The sequence below is a fragment of the Tamandua tetradactyla genome, chromosome 6, assembly GCF_023851605.1.
Source record: "Tamandua tetradactyla isolate mTamTet1 chromosome 6, mTamTet1.pri, whole genome shotgun sequence".
In the NCBI taxonomy this organism is placed as follows: Eukaryota; Metazoa; Chordata; class Mammalia; order Pilosa; family Myrmecophagidae; genus Tamandua; species Tamandua tetradactyla.
The window spans coordinates 153,974,236-153,987,308 of record NC_135332.1 but is presented as its reverse complement, the minus strand read 5'-3'; the positions used below and the strand labels follow the sequence as shown (position 1 = coordinate 153,987,308).

Below are 13,073 nucleotides of genomic sequence, written 5' to 3'. Positions count from 1 at the left end.
ACTTCAATTCAAAAAATATTGAGCACAATTTAAACATAAGCCATCTTTAAAATATCACTGAGAATTTGAATTCTATAGAATTATAGAAAGGCAATTCAATATATATGACACAAAATAATTAAACATCTCACTTTGTCAATGCTCTGACCACAAAACTTCTCATTTCTTTTTTTATTTTTAAAGACCAAATAATACATTTTGCTAATATTCTTTTAAAATTTTTCCAGCCTTCAAAAATTCATAACTATATGAATGCTACTCTCATTTAGATTGCAAAGGTCTTATGGCTTGAAAGAGCCATATATTTCTATTTAATCCTAGGAACAATTCTTCATTAAAAATGTTTACTGTTTTCAACTACGTAAGCAGGCAAGGAGAAAGTGAAAAAGCATGTGATAGGGGTTAGATGGCAGTTGAAGGAACCCACAGTTTTGTTTTTTATTGCCTTTCTCTCTTCGTTAACAATCTATTTCCCTCTCTCTCACATTTTCTTACAAACATTCTACTCCTAGCCCTGCAAATGTTTTATTTAACATAAAAATAAATTAAATATTATTAGATCCATGAAGAACAAAGCAAGTTTGCAGTGTTGGGTTATTCCTTTCAGTCATTAAAATCCAATCTTGGAATTAAGTTCATTATTATAATAAGAATTCAGATGGTCAGGTTGATAGAAATTCTTGGGGATTTCATTAGCTGTCAAAGGGATAGAGTTTTACTACTCTAATCAAGCAGAGAAACAAGTCCAATGAATTTTTTTGTTTTTTAGCCACAAAGCACTAAATATGAAATAGTGAAAAAGTAACCATACCTTCTCCTTTGATAGTCAGCCTTGTTGCTCCATTTATGCTACCATATTTAGGTATTATTCCTGAGATCTTGGGGATTATTTTAGAATCAACTGAAAGAAATTAAGGTATAGTAGAGGTAAAACCATCAAGTGTATCATTTCGAGCAACAAATTTTGTACTACATATCATGATCTTGTGAGAAAAACATCAGAAACATTATAGGACCAAAAGCAAATACATTCAGGTTTTATTTTTGGTCCTATTAACTAATGACATCACAGGGGTAGTTTATGCACTTTGTTTAACACTCATGACAACTAATGTTGACTTTAGTTGTCTTTAGCTACAAAGAGCAGACGTAAACCATGATCATCATCATCTTTCTTACCTGTCATACTATAAACCATTTATTAAACCCTTAATTTCATGAGGTAATCTGCTAACTGTAGTTCTATGACTATGTTTATCAACCCACATAGCAGCAAACAACACTAGCATGGATAAACGGGTCATTATTACAGCATATAAGAAATGCAATGGTAGGATTGAAAGCAGAGTCCAAGCAGAAAGAGGAATGTTATGTTTTGAGAAGTAACAGAATGGGACTTCTAGTAAAATAATTTCTCAGTCTTTCTAGCCTCTTGATGATAGTGAGGTCACTAATTCATTCAACAAACTGCATTAGGTTCCTGAGGATACAGATATGGATACACTGCCCTAACTTTCCAAAAGCTTAGCTTACACAGTATAGAGTGATAGAAGAGAACACGGGTAACCAAGGGTAACTTAGAAGAGGTATTTCACCCACACTGTTTGGATCATCTTGACTTCTTGAAAGAAGGGGTGCCCCTGTTGCATGTTGGAGAGCAACTATGAATTAGCTAGACCAGACCAAGAGTCAGAAAGATGATGGGAGTCTTAAAGAAAGCTACCTATGCAAACACAGGGGTGGAGGAGCCAGCTTCTTTGAGAACTATAAGTAATGATCTAAAACTCAAAGATACAGTCCCTAGAACGATTTATTTCCTGCTTAAACCATACAGATCTGGCAATTATTAGAATTCTATGCCAAATTCTTAGAGTGGGTAGAAAAATTTAGAGTGGGGATGAAATGAAAACCCACAGAAATTATCAATTGGTTTGAAATGGGTGTATGAGAAAAGTTTGAGGAAATTATGGCTGCTTAGTTCATTTCTCACTGAAGGAGTTTAGTGTGGACTCCACATATAACAGAAAAAGCTTTCCAAGACCAGCTCTCAGTTTCCAGACCAGCTGCCGCTGTACTTTGGATCTACCTTCGCCAAGAGCCCCAAGGCTGCTGCTGCACTGGGGCTTTTATAACTCCGGGGAGCCCACAGCCAAGAGCAGGAAACTCCAGGATGAGCTGGATCCTATCTCCAGACTGTGCTTCTCCTCACCTATCTCAGGTTCATCCTCCCCGGTTATCTCCACCGACAACTCCAATTTCTTATCTTATCAGTCTCTTCCCAGCCCTCTCCTGGGTATTTCTTTGAACACACAGGGCAGCTGCCCCTGGAAGTGACTGATACCCGCCACCAAAACCCATCCTCGTCCTTCTAGAGGACACGGTGCCCACCCTTGGATGGGGAAAGAGGGCCAAAAAGAGTGAGAGGAGGGAGGACTCAGCATCCCCGCAGAATTTTAGTCTCTTTTCAGTTGTCACTCGAGGGAGTGGGTGGGGTGGGAGTCAAGGTCAATAACTCAAAGAGCAAGACGGATGAATTAAAAGGGAGCCTTTCTCTCTCTCTCTTGGGGGTGCCTTCCAGGTCCCCAGGGCCCCAGGATCACCATGAAGCCCCACCCGCGGCCTCGGCCCAGGGCAGATGCCAGATTGTCCACGACCCCGGGGCAGGGGTGGTGTCCACGAGGACCTCGCCCGCTCGCCTCCCCGGTGCCCCGTCCGGGTTACCTGTTCGGGGCTCCACGGCGCACAAGAGCAGCGCCCAGAGGCCCCAGTTCCTTAAGAGCCACAGGTGTCCCATCCCGGCGCGGATTCTGCCGAGCGGGAGCCCGCCGCTTGCAGGTGCCGCCAGCGCCGCGACCGAGCTCCGGGGACCGCAACGCTCTCGCGCGCCCGACGCGTCCCACCGGCGCGTCCCCCCCGCGCAGGGAGCTGGGCCGCCCGCCAGCCCCGCCCCGCCCCGCGGCCGCGCCCCCGCGGAGTGCACACGCCCGCGGGAACTTTCGCTGGAGAATCCAGCCCGCCGCGGGCCAGTCCCTAATCATCAGTTCTCCGCTCTTAAATCTGGGTACTGACATCCCAAGACTATTCCTATAGGGGCAAGGGCCCCACTGCTTTTGACAAACAGGATGAATAGTCAAGTTCTCTGCAGATCCCGATTTTAGAAAAGAAAAATCTGGATCTGCATATATTAATTTACCTGTCTGCCTTGTTATTAAGCATTCTCAGGTGAGCCTATCTGACCACCTAATACCCACACCTCACACGTTTTCCCCCTTCACATTCGTATATACTTAATGCTCTTCCTTTAATTGACAATGATACTAATATTTCCAGATCTTTCAGCATGTTCCAAACTCGGTGCCTAGTGCTTTCTCTAATACCAAGAAGAAGGCACTATTATATTCCCCACTGTACCAAGCAGGAGACTGAGGCACAGAGGAGTTAAGTAATTTCCCTATGGCCTACACATAATCGTCGAATGAGGACTTAAGCTGAGGGACCCACAAGGCCGGTGTGGTCTTATCCCCTCTACTGCCTCTCAATTCAGCAGACCTCAGATGAGGGCTTATGGTTGGCACAGCGGGTGCCCCAAACTACTGTGCTGCTGTGCCTGGGGCCTCCAGACCCAGGTCCCTGCCCTCTTGGAGAGTGTAGTACGACATCCCTATGGAATGTGCCACCTCCACTGTTCTTAAAATCTTCCCCTGATCATTATCTCCCTCTACTTTATTAGAAGGTGATGAACTCTACCCATCCCAGTTCTTCATTTTAGAATTCTCTGTGTTCTTGCAAGATACTTAGAAGATATACATACAAATGCGTAAGCCTTGATTGCTAAATCTGGCCACTCTGGTTGGGAGGGAATAGAGAAGAGAGAGAGAAGAACTCCAAAATAGGTAAAATTAGGTCTTTGCTCATTTATATCTATTTGGGGTAAAGTAGATGATTTTGTTAAAATTTGGTTAATTATATCTAGCTGATTATTCCTTGCAAACTGACATCCCAAATCATCAATGTTCTGAAAATAGTGTCTGCAAGGCTGCCAATAACCTTGAAAACATCCAATCTAGTCTTCCTTCCCTTGGAGCTCTCTGTAGCACATGATACCGTTGACATCTTTCTTGAAATTTTCTTTGTCCATAGCTTCCATTCCTATGAATAGTCTTGGTTCCTTCCTACCTCTCCAAGCACTCCTACTATACATTTTTCTCTTCCATTTTCTTTCTGAAAATTGGCATTTCTGAAGATTCTTTTCATCCTTTCCCCTCTTCTGTCTGGAAGTAGGGAAATTAGCAGAAAATCAAGCAGTCAATTGCCAATTAGCTTACCAATTAGCTATTTGCCAAATTTACTAAATTTAAAGATTGTAAAGTTGAATAGACATAATTAGTAGCTTTAACAGGGATGATTTAGTAGCGTTAACAAAACATTCAATTACGTTCTTAATTATGAAATGTGTAGAAGTGTATCTATTTCAATATCAGTAGCCAAAATAAAATTTTGTGGGGATTTTTATATGAAATTGTCTAACTTTTATTTCTTTCTGGTGCTTTCATATTAAAGTTAAATTAAATTATCTAAATTAAATTTTGGATTATTTCACTAAAATGTAATTGACATACAATGATTAAAACTCTTCTTTTTTCAGATGCTTTTGAATTTGTAAATAAAAATGGAATATGAAGAATAGGCTAAAAGATACAGATAAAGACATTAAGATATGTTTAGTTTTAATAAAATGTTATCAAATAAATTAGAAGTATTTTATGTCTCATATGATATACTGAATTTGTCATTTCTATTGCTGGACTTTTCTGTAAAAAGAATCCACATAGTTTATAACCTAGAGAAAAACTGTTCATAGTTTGAGTATATCAATAAAATGGACAGGGGCCTTTTTTACATTGACTTCTATTGGCCCCAGGACTGGTTTAATGTCCTGCTGTCGCCATCTTGAAATTCTTCGTATTTGTTGAATAAAAAAGCCCCACATATTTTGCACATTGCCTTACAAATTATGTAGTTGGTTCTCCTGCATGAATGGTGAAAAAAGAGATTTTAAATTTGTTGACTTTTGATGTAAAAGCAATGAGAAAGTAATGAGAGATTGGTAGGAAATCTTGCAGAACTAAAAGGAATAAAGAATTCAATTGTGGATGCTTCACTTAACTTGGAAAATGAGTTTTATGTTGGGTGTAATTTTGAAGCTACACCTGATTGTGAGATAGTGAACAAAATGCAGTATGTACCAAACAGTGGTTTGTTGTCAACAAATATTCAATATCCTAGGCTTTAAGAATATGGCAGTGATTAAAAAAAGAAATCCTGTTCTCATGGAGCTTACAATATTAATTGAGATGGATAATAAATAAAATAATTGAATGAAATATATAGTATGTTAGAAAGTAATATATGTTAGAGAGAAAAGGAATTAAGCAGAGAAGCATATATATATGTGTGTATGTTTGTATGTGATGAAATTTTATACAGGATGACCAAGATGACTTCTCTGAGAAGGTGAATTCTCAGTAAAGGCCAAAGCAAGTGAGCCACATGGCCATGTGAACAAATGGGAAAAAGCATTTCAGACGCCTGAGAGAACAAGGGTTTTTTGGAAACTGCAAAGGCTGTCGACATTTTGGAAATTGCGAAAGTTGTTTCTCTGGGCTTTTTTGTTTTATTATTTTGCCAAACAAAACTTTAATTGAAGAGAAAAGCGTTATACTCCTCATCTGATTGGGTCTAGCAATGCTTGGTATTACATCTAGTTATGCCGCCTTAATGAAAAAGGAAGACCCATACATTGTCCTCACTTTTTTTTTCAAGCAGATGTGCACTAGAGATCAGTATCTTGTAATTGCTCTGAAAGTAGCATTGTCAATAATGATAAAAGTCATCAATTTTGCCTAATTTAGCCTCTGAATCTTTTAATGAAAAAAAAATCAAGAAATGGGAGCAGAATATGAAATACATCCTTATTATAGAATTCCCTGGCTTTCCAAGATTTAAGTGCTTGTGTGAAGTAAGGACAAAATTTCACTTTTTCTGAAAGAAAGGAAATTGCACTTTTGGAATAGCAAAAAAAATTATTTATATTCATGGATTGGGTCACCTGGAAGTTATTCCTAATCAATGGACTTTCAGTTGAAGTAAAAAATTCTGATGTTCTTTGCCACAAGCTTACCCTATGCCTTTTAAAGTAAGCTATAGAAGTTTTCATTACATTTGCAAGAAAATATGTCTTAATTAATAGGAATTTTCAATATATATAACTATCAAAACAAAGATTTGAAATTGGCTGCAAAATGACATGCTCCCAATTAAATGCTTTTATTGCAGTTAAGTAATAACTTAGATAAGCTCTTACACTGATATTTTAAAATAATGAAATTATTTAAAACTCGTTTATATTTTCAGTGCAATGCTGTATTTATAATGTGTTAATAAAGGTGAATATCATGATTTATTTTGAAATATTTTTATGTAATTAGTTTCCCATGTATTTAGTTTGTGCATTTAAATATATTATGCTGATGATAGAATAGAATAGAAAATAATAGAATAGAAAAAAATGGAATATATTTAATTCTCTCTCTTATGAGAGAGAATTCATAGGTTTTACCTGATTGCCAGAGAAGTCTAGATTACAAAACAGGTTAAGATGATAGAGAAAAAATAGATAGAGAAAAAAGTAGGTCACATAATGAGGTTTGGGAGGATCCCAACACTTAGAAGTCTAACAGAAGAAAAAACAAGACTGAGAGGCAGCAGCCATGAGTTAGGGAGTGGTATAGAAATCAAAAGGAGACCCTGTCCTAGGAAGGAGAGTAGTCATTTGTTACCAATGCTGCCGAGAGGTGAAATGTGGTAGTAGTCTTGTTGACCTTGACATGAGTAGATTCGGTGGAATGGCAATCTTCAGAAGCCCAGATTGGGTGGTTTAAGGGGAAGAAGGAGAGAGAGTCCATAGACTGGGGTCTTTGGCTTCTCATTTCAAACATATTCACTGAAGGTGTTTTCTTTCTTCATCTCCAAAGGTCTCTGGCTGTGTGGGCTCTGTTGGCTCTAAAGTTTTTTCCAAAACGGTTTCTCTCTTAAAGGAGTCTAGTAAGCAACCCCACCTTGAATGTGTGGAGACACATCTCCATGGAAAACATCTAATCAAAGGTTACCACCCACAATTGGGTGGGTCACATCTCCATGGAAACAATGAAAAACATCCCACCCAGCAATGTTGAATGAGGATTAAAGAATTTGGCTTTTCCGGAGTACGCAACAGATTCAAACCAGCACAAAAGTGTGGTAGAGTTTTGGGGCAGGCAAATGTTTCCACTTGAGATTTATAACCATTACTTATTTTAAAATTCTTGTTTTGAAAAATTTCAAACCTATTTGCAGTATCTATTTGCAGTATCTACATACTCTTTTAGATTCACATTTTCTATCTTTCTCTCTCTCCATATTTAGTATATATATCTTTTTGTTGTTGCTGTTACAAAAACTTTAAGAGCTACAACATGACACTACACCCCTAAATATGTTAACATGGAACAAGGTCTTTCTCCTACTTAACGAGGATACAATTGTAACATACAGGAAATTTAGCACTGAAATAATGTTTAAATTTTTCTAATTGTCCTAATAATGTCCTTTATAGTTGTGTTTATTTGTTTAAGGCAACAAATTAATGATGGCACACTGCTTTAAAGTCTAATGTTTCTTTATCTTTATTCTCCTTCAATCTAGAACAGTTTCTGGTCTTTCTTCTTTTTTTTTTTTGGTCTTTCATGACATTGGCTTTTTTTTTTTTTTTAATATCTAGGCCAATCGCTTTGTAGAACATTGTGGCTGTTATTTTAAAGTGAGACTTATCAGGAGGGTTGTGTAATTTTCTTCATCAATGTTCAGATATTCAGGTATAGGTATGGAATAAGCTTTCAGGGTGTCTAGGTTTAAACAGATTGTGTGTGACTGGAAAAAAGGAGAGCAGGAGTAAGGGTAATTTAAGGTAGTTAAAAAGATGAACAATAAGCTTGTAAGGAGGTAAGTGAAGGGGAGTGATGGATAATGATAGTTAATGGACTGGAGGTCTCTATAAAGTCTCTAAAAGTGAAAGAATGTATTCAGGTACATGGGACATTTAGTTGATCAGTGAATATGTCTATGCAATATTTATGGTTAAGGTAAAATATGGAGATAGTCTCCACACACAAAACTGTTTTAGAGAAAAGTTGTGAGAATAGTACAGCATATATATATATAGAGAGATGAAAAGTTCTTTGCTGTAACCTTGACTTTATATCACACATTCTAAGAGGAACTCCCATAATTCTCATCCTTTATTATACTCACAGTATTCCTAGCAAGTAGAGTCATATTGTTGATGGGCAACTGACACACAAAACAGTTAAGTGATTAATAAAGTTTTTAACCACATTAATGATAGAACTGAGAAGAAAACCAGGGCACTCACATATTCTCAGTATCTTAGGCAAACTGAGTAATTTTCCAATCATACAATGTACCTCACTACCTAAACAACCTGCACGTAAGACAGACTGTGCGTTAATGGATATGTCTATTTCAAATTACTCTACTTTTTGACTCTTACCCCATCAAAGCCCAAATTTGATACAAGTAGCTGTCTTGGAAGGGTAAATTCTCAAAGATGATCTCTACGCACACACACATGCACACACACACACACACACACACACAAATTAAAATAAGAAAATTGTCCAGGAATTGCAAAGCCACTTATCGCTTTATTCTCCCCGGCATAAAGTCCAAACATTTATGGTTGTGGTAAATAGAGGCACAAAAAAGTGCCTAGCTCTTGTACGCAAAACAATTTTATGAGTAACAATTGCACACTGAGTGCTAATTCTGTCTTTGTTAATGACTTTGATCACGATTGTCATCATAAGCCAACATTCATTGAAAGACTCCAAGGCTTTGTCACTATAAATTGTTCTATTTATTCTCTCTCCCTCTCTCTCTCAGCCAAGTGACATAATAGTATGAAAAAATAAAATACGAATATTATTTCCTCTTTAAGTGATTCTTTTTTTTTTCATGGGCAGGCACTGGGAAGTGAACTAAAGGGATTCTTGATGCTAAAGGAATATAATGATGGAAAATAAACACTGAAAATTATTCTTTTTAAACTTTTTAAGAACTTGCTGTATTTATTATATATTTTTTAATAAAGTAGCCAAAGTAGAACTATTTCAGTAGTGGTCTATGCTACTCAAATCAACTCGCTGCCTGAAATACCAAACTGGCTTTGAAAAATGACCCCAGCAAATAGATTCTACAGCTCAGTGTAGCGTCATCTAAATTTATACCAGAAGTACATTCTGAGGTCTTGTATTAAATTTTAAGACAATAACACTTTCATCTTGAAAAGGACAACTGTTCTGAATCGGAATTGGCGATGTTGAAAAATTACACAATTAATTTACAGAGGGGCCCAGAGAAGAACAAAACACAGGCTTCAAGTGCACCCTAGTGGTGGGTAATCAGAATAGCCAAATATAATTTGATGTTTGGAATAAATAGGCACATGCCGAATCTCTTTTTCTATGCTTTTATTTATTAATCATTAAAAAAGAATGAATCAGACATTTACTGTGTTAGGCCCTGGGAATCAAGAGATAAATGAGATACAACCCGGGCCATAGAGGAGTTTAGAATGAAGGCAAAGTATCTACTGACAACTTCAGCTCTTCCTGCTAAGGACTATGACAGTGACATTTATTCTCTGATCAAGTTATATTGATCATCTTTATTTTTGTAAGCACCTTCATAGTAATTTATATTATTTAGAAATTTATGAAAAGTGAAGGAAGCTATTTGCCACTAAATGTAGTTCATGCACTTATGTAAATCTGGAAAACACACTCACTGCTTGCATAGAGTTCTTTAGAGGATTGAATCTATTCACCTAGAATCTATTTACCTAGAATCCAGAAGTTTTTTCCAGCTATGCTATTAATTGTATTTATAGTTGCATTCTTTAATTCCTGCAAGTCGACATTACCAGATCTATTACGCAGATGAGGAAATTGAGGCAGAAGAGTCAGTCTTTTCCGGTAATTCAGTATCACAGACGAGGTCAGAATTGGAATTCTCTGATTGCACTTGTTGGTTCTTGGTCTATTCATCCGATGATTTTTGTGTGGTTTCTAATGGCAAATATGAAGGGTTCTATAAAGTCACTGAGTAACATGAGATAGACATTTTCATGAAGTGTTAAAAAAAACACATTGGATCAGTTCCAACCTCAGCTACTGAGCAGCTGTCACAATTCTGTTGAGTTGGATGGAAACTTTTATCAAGTTATGAAAGTTTTATATCTGATTACTGATCATCAGCATTGCCCAGGCCCTACCTTGGCATTGCTCAAAGAAATGATACACTTGTAATACCAAAGCAAAGTGATTACATAAATAATTTAGTTGGATCTTCTTTAATCCTATTCAAGAGAAGCTTACAGTAATCCTAATTAGTATCTTATTCACCCACTACAGCCATAAGAACAGTAATCTATTGAATTCCCAACACTGAGAATGAAAGGATGCAATTTTTTAAAGGTATTCCTGTTATATAAATCAAAGATGTGTCACTATGTTCACAAGAATGGTTTATTTGAAAAAAAATGGTTCTATATTCAAGTTCCAAGCTATTTTCAAGATATGAAAAAATAATAATAAAGGTGATGGGGTGGAATGGGGGGAGTTCTTAGTATTATCATTTTAAAGTGATGCTCCTTAGTTCTTTTATTATTTACATTAATTTAAATTATTCTGATTTTCAATTCAGCTATTTTTTGTTGCATTTTAAAATAGTTACATAACAATTTGCTTTTCCTTTTGAGCTATTAAAATAGCATCTCTAGGCACAATTTTTTATTTGCTCCCACATACAGTACTATGAAATAAGAACTACCCATCGTTCCTAACATTTTCTATGTACCATTTAAGATTTTTAACTTTTTGATAATGGGCAATAGAACGATGAGCATAACTATCAATACTTTAGGTCATTGCTTTTTAAGAGGTTGTTTTAGTTTTTTTAAAGCTGCTGGAATGCAATATACCAGCAATGGAACAGTTTTTAAAAGGGGAATTTATTAAGTTGTAAGTTTACCATTCTAAGGCTAGAAAAATGTCCAAACTAAAGTATTCAGGGAAAAATACCTTGATTCAAGAAAGGCTGATGGGTCCAGAACATCTCAGTCAGGTGGGAATGTACATGGTAACTCTGCTAGCTTTTTCTCCACCTTCTTTAAATGGCTTTCCCAAGGGCATTTTCTTTCTACATCTCCAAAGGTCCCCGGCTGCATGGGCTCTGAAGCTCTTTCCAAAAGGGCTCTTAAAGGACTCCAGTAAGCAATCCCCCCCTTAAATGGGTGGAGACACATCTCTAATGGAAACCACCTAATCAAAAAGATCCTACCCAGCAATACTGAATGAGGATTAAAGAACATGGCTTCTCTGGGGGTACACAAATTTCAAAATAGCATAGAGGCGATGTGAAGCAAAACACTCTGTGTAAGTTTTGTGATTGTTTGAGTGTACGTGTCTCAGCTTCAGAACTATACTATCAAGTTCAGTTGGTTCAAAGATGATTTTTTAATTGAGCAGATAGAATTGTATCTCTGGAACAATGAACAGGAAGTATGAATGAAGCCTTCCCTCAACAGTATCGTTATCATATTTTTTGTTCCTCCATGTCTACTCACTGGTTCATCTATTCCTCACCTATTCATCCATAAATAAATGAAGAATTTCTCAGAGCATGCTGAGAGATTAGATAGATTAGGAACATATAGCAAAAGAAACCATGTGCATAAAAGTTTGAGAATAATTGTGCTAAAAAGAAATTACTCACAGGTGCTTTTTATAAAATTAAGTGATGGACAATCAAAATCAGAAAGGAAATGCCAGAATATTTTAGCAACAGCCCCAGCTGAATTTTGAGGGATAAGTAGGAATTAAATAAATAGAAGGGCTTTCTAGGCTGAATGCCAACGTACTTAGGAATGAAACACTTGATATTTTTGGCAACTCTTTAGACTTAACTAGAGAAATAAGCGGATAAATCAAGGGCCTAGGTGCTATACTGAGCTAGAATTTTATACTGCAAACTAGGAAGAGCTACTGAAGAATTTCAAGTAGGGGAATAAAATGTCCAGATTTGAATTTTAGTAAGGCCAATTAGGTAATAGTGTGGAAGAGATATTGGAGGAGGCATGGAACTAGAGCAAGGAAATATTAGGAGACTGTAAAAATAATCTGGGCTTGAGGAAGGCAATTAAGATGGTAGATAGTGAACAATTTACAACCTTGCTATTCTGAAAGCGGTCCTCAATCAGCAGCATGCATTTCTTGGGGTTTGTCAGAAATATAGACTTTTAGGCCTATCCCTATCTTCAGAATCAGTATTCCCACAAGCTTCTCAGTTCATCTGTATGAATGGTTCCATTCAGAGATAAGGAATACAGTAGAGGCAAATGCTGAAGGAAAAAAGTAATTTTTTAAAAGATGTGATCAGTTTGAGAGGTGCTTGTGGGACATCCAAGAAATTGATTCCTAATAGTTGGGGATATAAATGTTGAGGCCACCTTGAAGTCTAGCTTGGAGATGGAGTTCACTCTTTATCAACCTGCTGGTATTTGAAGCCATAGTCTGTCTCAAGTCTCCTGAGACTTACCTAGGAAAGGCATATCTACTTAGTTGGCAGAGAGCCCAGGAGGAAGCCATAAGAAACACCATTCTCTTAACATCTCATACAGAAAAGATATTCCACTAGAAATTGAGATAATTTCCAGTCTTAGGAAGAAATAATGAGATAAGTGGGAAGAAAGTTTCAGTTATTGGGACATACAGCATTCTCTTTTTCTAGTAGAGATCACATATGAATAGAAAAGAGTTCACTGGATTTGGCAATACTGATGTCAGAGTAGAACTAATGGGTGGATATTGTTTCCTATCATGTTCTCTCTTGACTTTAGTATGTAGGGGATGCAACTAAAAGATGCTGTTTCAATGTGCAGATCAGAGAATTTGTGG

At 37.0% G+C, this 13,073-nt stretch overlaps 1 protein-coding gene across 1 annotated transcript in view; it reads right to left on the bottom strand.

The window, feature by feature from the left end:
- PKHD1L1 (PKHD1 like 1) overlaps window positions 1-2,860 on the bottom strand; it is a 173,786-nt gene extending 170,926 nt beyond the window's left edge. Inside the window, exons 1-2 of the mRNA XM_077167497.1 lie at window positions 2,722-2,860; window positions 812-901 (exon numbers count right to left, since the gene is read on the bottom strand). Of these exons, the coding sequence (XP_077023612.1) occupies window positions 812-901; window positions 2,722-2,794 (163 nt within the window). The 5' untranslated portion in view covers window positions 2,795-2,860. The remainder of the gene's footprint in view (window positions 1-811; window positions 902-2,721) is intronic.
- Window positions 2,861-13,073: the final 10,213 nt, after the last annotated feature.